This window comes from Pipistrellus hanaki, assembly GCF_964339955.1.
Source record: "Pipistrellus hanaki genome assembly, chromosome: 10".
Taxonomy (NCBI): Eukaryota; Metazoa; Chordata; class Mammalia; order Chiroptera; family Vespertilionidae; genus Pipistrellus; species Pipistrellus hanaki.
Window position 1 is genome coordinate 36,846,320 of NC_140512.1, and position 12,969 is coordinate 36,859,288.

General features: G+C 33.8%; 1 protein-coding gene across 2 annotated transcripts in view; it reads right to left on the minus strand.

The window, feature by feature from the left end:
* The window catches only part of AGMO (alkylglycerol monooxygenase), a 260,218-nt gene that overhangs the window by 243,843 nt on the left and 3,406 nt on the right, over window positions 1–12,969 (minus strand). For both annotated transcript variants that reach the window (XM_084897113.1, XM_084897114.1), the window contains exon 3: window positions 3,961–4,112. In XM_084897113.1, coding sequence (XP_084753239.1) covers window positions 3,961–4,112 — 152 coding nt within the window. The remainder of the gene's footprint in view (window positions 1–3,960; window positions 4,113–12,969) is intronic.

Sequence of the window (12,969 nt, forward strand, 5' to 3'; positions counted from 1 at the left end):
CAAGGGCTGAGAGAAAATGAGAAATAATGGGACTAAATAAGGGAAATGGCAGATATTGAGTAGACTTCTCATGAGTGATCAAATAAGAATACAATCACACTATACTGGTATTTTTAAAATAAGGAGTAAGGCATAAAATATGGCAAAGAGTTATAAAAATAGGTATATTCTGGTATTTAAATGAGAAGTACAAATGTAATTGAATGTTAGTGACCTATTCAATATAGAGCACAATCCTGGTATCATTACAAAATAAAATAATTTCAAATTAATGAACCTATTTACTAGTATGTTCTTTGTTTAAACAATAATTGAAAATAGGATGATCTAAATTTAACTCCCTTAGAAGTCAGGAGAAATATAAAAATGAAGTTTAATAGTCATATACGAAAGCTCAATCACAAAAAACTATGGGATAAGTGTTTATAACTAATTGCATACATCTTGTTTAAATACAGAAAAAGAGGAATAGAAAATAAACTAAGCAATTTACTTACTGACTAAAAGAATAAGAGTTTTGAGGGGATTTTATGGTTTATTATAAAAGTTTTACAGACGAAAACCTTTATTTCAGAACTGAACAAAATTGTTTTGTAGCCTGAATGTATAATCAATGACTCAGAATAAAATAATAATAAAAGATAGTTAGGTGAATTCTAATTTACAACACTTATAGAACGTGTGAGGATGCTGGCTATATCAGTCAGGGTCCAATTAGGTGACAGAAACCATGCCTGTACTTTGAGAAGCTGTGAATATAGGAATGCAAACTGGTACAGCCACTATGGTAAACAGTATGAAGATTCCTCAAAAAACTAGGAATAGAGTTATCATATGACCCAGCACCCTGGGTTTCTACCTGAAAGTTTTAAAAAGATTTATTCGTAAAGATATATGTACCCTTATGTTCATTGCAGCATTAGTCATGGTGGACAAGACATGGAAACAACCAACGTATTATTTGATAGATGACAGAATAAAGAATATGTGGTATATACTTACAATGTAATGTTACTAATCCATAAGAAAATATGATATACTGACATTTGCAACATTACGGATGGATCTTGAGAATATTGTGCTAAAGGAAATAAGTCAGAAAAAAATAAACACCATATGATTTCACTCATATTTGGGATATAAAACTGAAAGCAACAAATATACAAGTAAGACGAACCAACAAACAAAAACTCATAGACACAGACAATAGTGTGTTAGTTACCAGAGAGGATCAAATATATGGTAACAGAAGAATATCTGACTTTGGGTGGTAAACACACAATGCAATATACAGATAATGCATTATAGAACTTTACACTTGGAACCTATATAATTTTTTAAAACTAATGTCAGCCCAATAAATTTAGTTAAAAGAAGAATGATTAACTAGTTTTTTTTTTAAAAAAGTGTTAACTACTAAAGGAAGTGAACAAGGAGTAGTTAAGTGGTGCAGAGCAGCAACTGCAGAACACAGCTATTGCCCATAGGCGGAGGGAGAGGGAACAGGCAGAGCCTCCCACTCAGGGTCTAAGAGTCAGGTATCTGTGGAGAGGATGTGAGCACACAGGAACTCTCCTAGTGACCGAGTGAGAACACATAGGCCCCAGAGGATGAGGGTTACAGGTAGTGCTCTGGTCTTGTTCCCTCACAGCATTTAACATATTAACAAATTTGGAAGATAGATAATTTTATTGTAAATAGTGAAAGTAACACATTAAATAGAAGCAGGGTCATTTCCCATATTTTAAAAAATTTGGATTTTAGAATTGTTCAAACTTTTCAGTTGAATAAATTTAACCAATTAACTAATATGAGCTTAGTAATCCAAGAGGCTCAAGAAATTTGATATAAGTTTTTTCTCATTCCTGTGTATTACTGGGTTTCTAAAAAGCGATTTCAATATTTTTATTATCATATAGTTTTTAAAAATTGACTGTCAGATTGAAGTTTGACATATTCAACTCCATAGTTGTTGTGTGTGTTTTTCTCTACTAGCTTTCCATAACAAGTCAAAAGTCTTTGAACTCATAGGCTTCATAGCCTGAAAGTGGTGAATGTTTTTCCAGAAGATTTTCAAATTTTTTAAAATTCCTCCCTCTACTGGACTCAGTTCAGTTTTTTTCTAATAGGAAGCATACTTTAAACAGCCTTGATTTCAATGTTTTTAATACATTATTTTACTTTATAGTAAAATATAAAGTAAGGGAGCATTTACTATCAACTTGTTTTGTTTTTTTTAAATTTTATATTTGGTAATATTTTGTTGGTTCTTTGTTTCCTGTAAAAGGGACTTTCAAAAACTAAGCAAATTTGCAGATTTCCCAAATACATCCATACATGACAGTGTGATATTAGAAGATTCCTGAAATTAACTAATATAAAGTAAATGCTTTGTACATTACCCATTTACTACATAAAAAATGAGGAAGATTGTCAATGGGTTAATTTTAGGGAGAAAAATGACTGTTTTGAAATAAAATACAAAGATTACTACCATATTTTATTCTCAATAACATTCAATTTGGGAGTATTCTCTTGCATTTAAATATAAGGAAATGATGTCAGGAGCTGACCTATTATTTTCAAAGACAAAGGTTATCGCACAAAAATAAATTACTTTTTCTAGTTTACATGTTCAATTCAAATTATTTTAATGAATTAACACTCTTTATAGTTTCCTGAAATGTATATGTTTAAAGTTTTTAGCAAAAGTAACCCTGCATGTAGTTAAGCTGCCTTAAGCGGACGTCTGTGGATGCTACTCCTATTTCCTTTATCCTCACTTAGGAAGGATATTTGGTCACACATACTCCTACACACACAGCTCAGTTATTCACTATGTTCTTGGACTCTTCTTTCCATCTCCCATCTATTTTTTTTATTATTATTCCAGGTCTCTTCCCCTTCCTTCCTTCCTTCCCACCCACTCAACTCAACCACCCACTGAAATCCTGAGTTTTGTTCTTAGGTAGTTTTTCAAAATTAGCATTCTCCCCCCCCCCCCCCCCATTTCCCTTCAGAAAGAATTCTGCAAGCCTTATTCCTCCTTGGAGACCACTTGCTCACCTCAGCTCTGCAATCATTCTCCAACCTCTACTTACCCCTACAGAGGTTTAGACCATTTCTTGCACTTCCATTTCCCTCTCTGTAACAAAATATTTCTTTGGAGGGGGCAGCCAAGAATACCAAAAAGTAAATTCTGAAAACCAGTGCAGTAACAGGGCTTTGAATTAGATGAGAAATTTTGCAAAGCTTTGCTAATACTAAAGCGCACTATGGTGAACGCCTAGCTGATTGTATTTTCATTTGTAATGAGGAAGTACTGCCAAGAGTTTCAATCAAGCTTACGTATAACAGCCCACATTACCTAAGATTCCATGCCATTACAGAGCTCTTCTGAATGACCCTGATAATTGGGATGTGAAGTTTGAATCTGTGTGTGTCTGTAGACTCCAGCAAGCACATCATAATAAGAACAAAGTAAGGCAATATATAAGGTGTCCCCAAATGTATACATACATTTTGAATAATTATAAAGGCAGTGTTTATTAAAATACATTTTAGTTTCAAAATTGAGCTATCACTTATTAAAGTGTGCATACATTTTTTGTGGACACCCTGTATAAAAAGTAATGTTATATCCAACAATTTTTTAAAAGATTCTTGTAATAAATTAAAGAAATACGAAAAATGCATGTCTAATAATTTCACTTTTTATTTTTTAAATTTTATTGTTTAAGGTATTACAAATATTAGTACATATGTCTTTAATTTTATGTTTTAAAAAGTGAAATCAGATGGTTTCTATTTAATTTGAAAAGTAAATTTGCATTATTAATCTTTACATGCTGCAACATAAACAATGTTATTCATTAGTTTGATAAATATTTACTAAACACCAACCATGAGCCAAACACAGTACAACATAAATTATCAATAAAGCCTTGATTTGCAACTTACCGTGGGCCATGCGATGGAACCAATAGTAGCCAAGGTCAACTCCTAAGAAAGTTAAATACCAAGTCCATGGAGAATCCCAAGGCAAAATGATGAGCCTGTAGTTCTCCCAGATATAAATGTAGCTGGTCAGTTCAATGCTCCTGAAAAACAATCTAGAAAAATAAGATGAACAAGCAATGATTATACCACATTTTAGATGTAAAATTATGCTAAAACATTTTAATTATATTTAAAAATTAATATAGTAATGTGTAAAAATATAATCCTTCCCCCTTTCTGATTACTCACTCCATCATGTCTTTTAAGAGGCTCAATTTTCCTGGTATCAAAATGACTCACATAATAATGTTTCCTTGTTTGGATTCCCAATTTCATGGAACTTAGGATGTCATTCACTTTTTATGTCTCCTAAGATGCTTTTCTTGGAACCCATAAACATAAACATGACACAACTTTGACTTGCTTTCTGTACTTGTCATTTCTAAATCTTATCACAATAGGATGTTTTTTAAAGGAAGTTACTATAAAAGTAGAAATTATAAATAGCATATTTTAAAAGGTGTCTGAATATCACCTACTGCCTTAAAATATGTTACCTACTCCCATCATATTTCCCTTTAATTGAAGTTGCTTCTGGCTAACAATTCTTTCTTCCTCTCTACTATCTCCTTCCTCTCTCTCTCTCTCTCTCTCTCTCTCTCTCTCTCTCTCTCAATGGTTTTTAGATGTCATTCTTAATATTTCAAATTGGATATTCATAGCATTTCAATATTTCTTGTTGTAATATAAAATACAGCTCTTATGGTATAAGGGAATAACCTTCCCTTAGAAATAAAGTACATAGTATATGAACTGAGTTAAAATAAAGAATTGTTTTTAAAACCCAGACAACAGAATGTGTCTTGCCACCCATTGTACCAAGCTGTAAATTATAAATTCTTATTTTAAGAACATTCAAAAAGTACACAAAATAAACTTCAGTTTTATAAAGTGTGATAATTGTTTTCTTTAAATTACTGTGATCAAATTTAAGATCAGACTCAAGATAAATATTCCATTTATTCTTTTAAAAATTTGATGGAATTTACTTTTCTTTCATATTTGTCATTTATATGTAAAATGAATTGATAATTCTACCTCATAACATTTATTTATAAAATAGGAACAAGTGAAAAAATTCTTAAATATTCTATTTTAAATAGAAATTGAAGAAGTAGCTTAAATTAGTATATTGTTAAAATTCACCATTTTAATAGTATTTCCCTTTATATAGTCACCTTCTTTAATTTAGCATGATACTGGCCCTTTTGAAGACTAAGTATTTAATTTTAATGTACTTTTCATTTATTATAATTATGATATTATTTTAATTATTAGTTACTGACATTAAAATTGCCACAAGTTTTGTATGTTTCTATCATTTAATCTGTAAAATAAAACAGTAGGTTACTTTACAACAGCAATTAATATAAATAATAGAAATGCCAAAATGCCTACACTTTTTATCTAAAACCCAATTTTCAATTGGAATTATTTTTAGTTTGTAAAATGGCCCTTGTACCCATTTTACAATAAGATGGGTAAGAAGATGCCCAAGAAAGAGACAAGACCACTTCAGGTTGGTAGATGGTAAATTTAACAAGCATGAAAACTTACAACTGCAAGACAAGTAAATCTCCACACCATCCCACCAGAATCTTTAGGGTTTGGTGCCAGATTACTGCAATTAAGTGAGTCATAACCTTTTTTGCTGTTGGAGGATCTTGCCTTCAATTTCTTTACAAAATAAATGCAACACCTGTGAGGTTCAATAAAGTGAATTTCAGTAAAATTAGGTATGTCTGTGTAAAGGCTTTAACTACGTTTAGTCACGTATTCAATCCAGATGGTCTCAACAACACCTTACTCTCTCTCTCTCAAGGCTACATCCTGAAACAGCTGCTGATACAGGACTCAGGCATTTCAAGGACAGGAGATGAGGTTAAGAAGCTTTCAATTGCCCAGGTCCAGTTCATGGGCAAGCCAGCATTCCTCTTGATGACCTTCAGCAATTATATGGTTGGAAAGAACATTTTTGTCCCTGAGTGTGGGTTTTGATCCAAAGGAACTACCTGCCCAGAATTCCTCTCACAGCCTGGGCCATATTTTGGATATTCCACAATCCCCTGTCCAAGTGGTCCAAGCCAGTTTACAATACCTGCTTGGGCCTGGCTTCTAGTCCAGTCCTTCAGAAGGCTGACCTGTGCAAGTGTGCAAACTCCTAGACATGACTAGGCAGTCAAGAGCATCTATTTTTGGTCATGTAGTCAGAGCTGGGATAAGCAATCTGGGATGTCCACCACACATGTGTATGGGGTCTTTTACAAGACAGGACAGAGCATGGGGCCAGGGGCCCCCACACTCTTCTGGAAATCTAAGGAATCTAAATGTAAACCTTGTCTTTGAGTTTGTTATATAGGTTATTTGTCAAAGTAGGGGGTGGAGAAGTAGAACAAATTTTATTTTAAAACATGTAGTTTGGTTGGTAACTTTTATATTTAGACTAAGCTTCTCAGGTGTCATTATTGACATTTGGACAACTTAATTCTTTTTATATATATATATATATAACAAAAGGGTTTGCTGCTTCTTTTTTTAAAAATATATTTTGTTGAGTTACTACAGAGAGGAAGAGAAAGGGATAGAGTTAAAAACATTGATGAGAAACATCAATCAGCTGCCTCTTGCACATCCCCTACTGGTACATGCCCTTGACCAGAAATGAACCCGGGACCTTTTAGTCCGCAGGCTGATGCTCTAGAGATCTGTCCTATGAAAAGTGTTACCCGAATTATGAAATCTTAAAATTGTTTCCTGGATAAAAATGGTAACTAATGACAATTTTATATGGTTCAGTCTAATAATTTCTTTAAAACAAAGATTTTAAACCTTGACACTATTGCCATTTAGGCCAGATAATTCTTCTTTTTTTTTTTTTAAACATATTTTTATTAATTTCAGGGAGGGAGAGAGAGATAGATGATGATGAGAGAGAATCATTGCTTGGCTGCCTCCTGCATGCTCCCCACTGGGGATTGAGCCCACAACCTGGGCATGTACCCTTGACCGGAATCGAACCTGGGACCCTTAAGTCTGCAGGTTGATGCTCTATCCACTGAGGCAAACCGGCTAGGGTGAGGCCAGATAATTCTTTGTTGTGAAGGCCTGTCCTGTGAATTGTAGGCTGTTTAGCTGCATACCAGACCTCTATTTACTAGATAAGAGTAGCACAGCCCTCTCCCAAGTTGTGGCAACAAAAGGCCCAAATATCTGGGAATGGGGGAATTAGGGGGACAAAATTTCCCCAGTTGGTACCCTAAAAAAAAGGCTGATCCAGAAAGAAAAATTAAAATTGAGAAAATACAACAGAAAATTGAAATAACCTACAGCTTTTTACATAAGCTTTAGTACAGGCTGTCAAAACTGATCCATTCATGGATTCGTTCAATAAATTTATATTAAGAGCTTACTGGGTGCCAGGAACAGCACAAGACAGGGAGGACATATAAGTGAACAGAACAAATATAATCACCAGCCTCATTAAATACCCCAACAGTTCAGAATCTTTGTGTGGAGGTTTTTAAAGTTACTGTCTCTTTTGTCAGTTCAGGTCACAAGTGAAACAGATTTTAAGACACGGAGTCTTTAAGACACAAAGACCCTGCCTGCACTTGAAATACCTTTTTTTTTCCCCCCTTGTATAGGTACCCGATCTTGAGCAGACACCCAGTTTATCACTTTGTCAACTTACTTATTAAGGTTGACACAAATCGAGCTGAAATATACCTGGCATCCTACAGTAATGGCTTTTTTTTTTTTCCCCCCACTTTAGCACGAAGCCAAACTTTCTTCAAGGTGAAGGGAATGAGGGGAGAGAAGCTGTGAGAATTAAATTCCCTGTTTTCTATCAGCAAGATGAAAATGATCTTCTTCCATCAGAAACCGGGGGGGGGGGGGGGGGGGGGGGAGAAAAAAAAAAAAAAGCAGCCAGGGACTGCCCACAACTACAAACAATCCAGCAAAGGATACAGCTGGGAAAGGATTATCAAGCTCTGGAAAGCCCTTGGTTGCAGGAAATAGCACCTACATTTTCAAAAATGTTCCCACCAGACCTTGAATCATAAACCAAAGTGCCTTTCTCTTTCTTTTTTAAATCCCTTCTCTTCTCCCAGTCCCAACCCCCAACATATGACTCTGCACTCTGGAATTCAAACTTCAACCTTGTGAACCCCATCCTGTGGTAAGTGACATATGTAATATGTATGTAAATATGAGCTTACTGTATCGTGTGGAGATGGAATACTGGGAAGTTCAGGGACTTTGAATAACTAAATAGTATATCCTTTTTACACACTAAATTTGAATGCAAGACCACAAAATGTTCAAATTATAAGAAGACATTAGAATTCTCTAGTCAACAACCTGTATCAATAGAGGTTTCCCTTTCACTGTCCTATTTTTTTTTTTTTTCCATAAATTACCCCCCAAAGAACAAATTTCTCTTGGGTCTGAGGTTGGTCTTTTGGAAAATGAGAAGTAGCTAATTCTTTATGTGTTTATATAACATTTCTCTCAACACTAGAAATGTGTCCTGTCAATATTTAGTTACTATAAAATCTGGTGAGGTGCTAAATTGCTCTTCCATATGATCCTGCATTTTTAAAAATATAAAGGTAATTTTATAATGTTTAGAGTTTTAACTAATAAGTTAGAATGAATATCATTTGGCGCAGAGATTACTAATTAAAGCTAATTAGTTATGACAGCCATCTTGGCTTGAATGTAGAATGGAAAGGTAATGTTGGACATGTCATTCCCTCTTTCAGGTCTGAGAGCATTAGGCTGCATAGACAATAAATTTATCTTGATCTCAAATACTTTTATGCTTTAATCATTAATCAAGCAAGTGAATTTGATGCTCTCATTGCAAACTTAAAATTTCAAAGCAACTTGCAGCATTATGAATTATGTCCCCTCGTACTCACAGACATCTGCCAATTTATACCATTTCATAACTGTTATTAGAGCTGTGAGCTGTCCGATTTGGCCAGATTATGCAAAGTTGAAAAAAATAAAGTTTTATTTCTAATAATCTTGTCCCATAAATCAGAAAATAAATCAATATTTAAATGAGATTACTATAAATATTCTTAGGAGCTCCAGGGAATTATAAATAAGTAAATATATTTACATTATAGAAATATTTGTTTTATGAGAAATTTTGTTATTTATTAATTTCAAAACCTTTTAAACATAGCCCAGGAACTTGCACTGTTTATCTGTAAAGCTGCTGCCACTTTTGCTCCATCTAGTGGAACATTAATATTTGCTCAGTGTTTACAAAATATATATAACCTCTACCTTATGCAGACAGATAACATTTGTACTACTATAACTTACTATAAAATGGCATTACACTTATGAAACAATTATTTAATTTCATTTTACTACAATCACAAAATGATAGACTTTCATATACACAATATGGTAGATTTTGAAGTATATTTGCTGCACTTTTCATTTTGCAAGAAGTAAATTACTTCAAGTAATTCAGTTACTCTACTGAATTAGCACACAAATCCAGGCTAATAAACACCAGGAAGTTTACATTCACAAGGAATGATTATTCTAACAGCAATCTCTGAAAGTATACAGATAACAATAAACTCTATTTATAAGGTTTCTAAGTTGAAAGTTTAGAGGAATTGAAGTGTTTTCCCTAGCAAATATAATTAACAAACCTGCAAGTTTTAAAATTTTATTTTCTCTACTAGGGGATGTTCTTTTAATAATTAATAAATTTGTTACTATCAATATTAAGTATTATTATTAATATTACACAAGTACATATATCTCTGATTGTGCACAAAGAATAACTGTTTATTAAATTCATCATCCAAAATGACAGCACTCATTTGTTAGAAGTCTGATGTTGCCAAAGGCAGTATTATCCCTGACCCTAAAGTCTAGTATAAAAACCCAGAATACAATTTTTCTTTATTCTCCAGCCCCACCCTAAGGAGTCAAAAGTATTTCAAAGAAGTTTAATTTCCTCCTCTTTAAAAAATTTTTTTTTTCAAATTTTCTTGTCAGGAATGGAAAATTCCAGGGCAGTCATGGTAGTAAAACTGCATATGTACCGTTGAACATTGCCCAGCTAACTCCATACTGAAATTTGGCAGGGACCCATATGTATTAAAAGCGGAGAGTCCCCAACTTACTTGAAAATTTACCTACTTAAATTATCCCTCCAACCTATTGCAATTTGATTTATAATCCGCTGTTTCAACAGAATAAATGAACCCATTAAAAACAAACATACTGTAGATATTTATATCGGGAATAAAATTTCTCTGGGGAGGATGCAATTTATGGAAGCAGAAACATTGGAAGGAAGTAACAAATTGAGGTCCTGGTTTTCTAATGAAGGATTGGAAATTGAGTTCTGCTTAAAGAAGCAGGGGAGGGGGGAAAGGATGTGATTATTTTTCACTCGTTAGCATTTAAGTCAGTAGCAGGATTATTCACAAGTTTTGAATAGGTTTAATAAAAATAGATTTTGTAAAAATGTTGCTAGTAAAATGTTAAGTTTAATTTTTTTAAGCCACATATGCAAATGACTGATAGAAAGGCAGATTATCTGCGTATGATACACTGGGTTTAACTATAATAAGAAAAAATATTTGTCTGTAACTTCAAGACTGGATTCTGATTAGGAGGGTTGCTCATGGATTCCAGAAAAGCAAAACAGATGCAGTCCTGCCCAGAACCCGGTTCTTGGGACAGATGGACTTTTATTACACACGATGGTCTGTTTGACAGGCTTGTAAATAAGATATAATCTTGTCTATGATTACTATTTTCCCTGACATAAAGATTTGAAAGGCACAGCATGCCGTTTTCTCTATCAATATGGTACGTATGCTACTAATCTCCAAGATATTTCACATTTTATGTAACAATAAAATGGAGATCCTCAAATAAACATTGTTTTTCCTCTAAGTCTGCATACAGCATTTCCATTACATGAAGGGCAAAGTGGAAAAATATGTTCAGGGTTTCACTTTGATTCCCACAGCTTCTCTAGTGGGAGGCTACATGCCTATTTGGAATTATTATCCAAAGTGTAATTCCTCTCAAATGAATTAACAAATGGTATACTACCATTTTTCTTGCAATCATGTATTTAAAGGACACGGCAAGCCACCGTTGCTCCTGTGGAAAATGAAATGAGTCCCTAGGAGAGGATACAGCCAGTGCCGTGTTCGCCTAACCTTCAGCTGTTAATGATTTGCGCAAGGGTTCCCCTTGATGCTGAGGCTTCAACTGAAATATTGTTTTGAGAGTTTCCGTTAAATCCTCTTTCTCCTCTTTTGCCGAGGGATGGATCCGAGTGGGTCCTGAAGACCAGCTTTCCTCTCTGCTTACATCTGTGTGATTTTAATATCAACAAAATAAACAAAAATATCTTAAAATTTTATTTTCAGATCATTTGCTTTGCTGAGATCCTTTAGACAAAAGTCTACGATAGGTAAAAATCCACTGTAAAAATTATAAAACTGTTCACATTTCATAATTTAGAATTGCTGTTCACACCTACCAGAAAAAGAAGCCATTTGCTGACCTCATTCAAAATACAACTATAGAAAAATATGCTCCAGATTCAAGCTCACAACCTTTTACCTTTCTTTCAAAGGGCATCAGAGCTTGTGTTAGCTTGAGGAGTGTTGTGTGTTATGGATAGTAGAATGTGAAGGAAAAGAATTACACCTCTCTCTCTCTCTCTCATTCTCTCTCTTCTCCTCATCTTCCTTATATTTTAGGGATTTGATTTTTAGCAAAAATATATTTCTGGTTCTTACGTATCCTGTTAAAACTCTGTACTATCTTAAAAACACACTGCTGAACAGAATTATAGTACTACTGAGGATACAATTCATATTTCCAGTAGTTGCAATGTTATGATAAGAGAAAAAATCAAAGTTCACTCTGATCAAAGTCAATCCTGAAAAAGTAAAAGAAATGTTGAAGCATTCATTCAACTTGATGTCTCCCGGAGTGTTTAATAAATCCATTTCAACTCAACAGAATATGTGATCCATAATTGCACCTGCAAGGTATTTCTCAGTTACCAATTTATTTTCAAATTTCCAAAATTAAACCCTTAACTTTCTCAGAATAAACTACAATAACCAAATGGGTGCTTTTCAATAACCAAATGTACATATCCTTTAAGTATGCAGGATTATTTTCTTGTTCAATTCTATTCAAGGGAGAGATAAAATAGAGGTTATTATCAGTATGTATAATTGTAAATTCTTATTTAGGGTACTCTGGGGATTAACTGAAAATAACTTGAGATAGAGCCTCAGTTTGTGAAACAATGTGCAACCATGAAAGAAATTTGATTTTTAGGTTTACTTCCTCTCTAGACAATTTTATGCAATTGTATGAAATGATCTCACCTTTTCTCATATATCTTTAAGTTTTCATTTTATTTTATTTTTTAAAATCCACCTTGGTTTCCCACTGGGCGGTTCATGGAAACATTCCTAAGTAATGAACACTGGTCAGAAGTAAAGCTCTTAAAACAGTAAAAGCAGCAATGGGTGGGAAGTAGGAATGAGAACATTCATCAACAACACAAAGCTAATGCTTTTAAGACAATCTTCCCTCATCCTCTGCCTCTTGAGTAATCCTTATGGGTTTCTCTTCTACACACATTACAATTTTCTTTTTCTAAAAAGTAGTAGGTGTGGGGGTCCAGAATGAGTCACCCAAGTGTTTCCCTGTGGTATGTAGATTGTTTTGAGCTAAAGTCAGCTTGAGCTGCAAGCTCAAGAGAAACTTACTCCCTTGCCCCTTGTATACCTAAAAGAATTTGAATTAGATGTCTTGCCCATAAGAGATTATCAGATAACTTTTTTTTGACCTACCTATAGAGCAGGATAAATTGCTATTTGTTAAGGT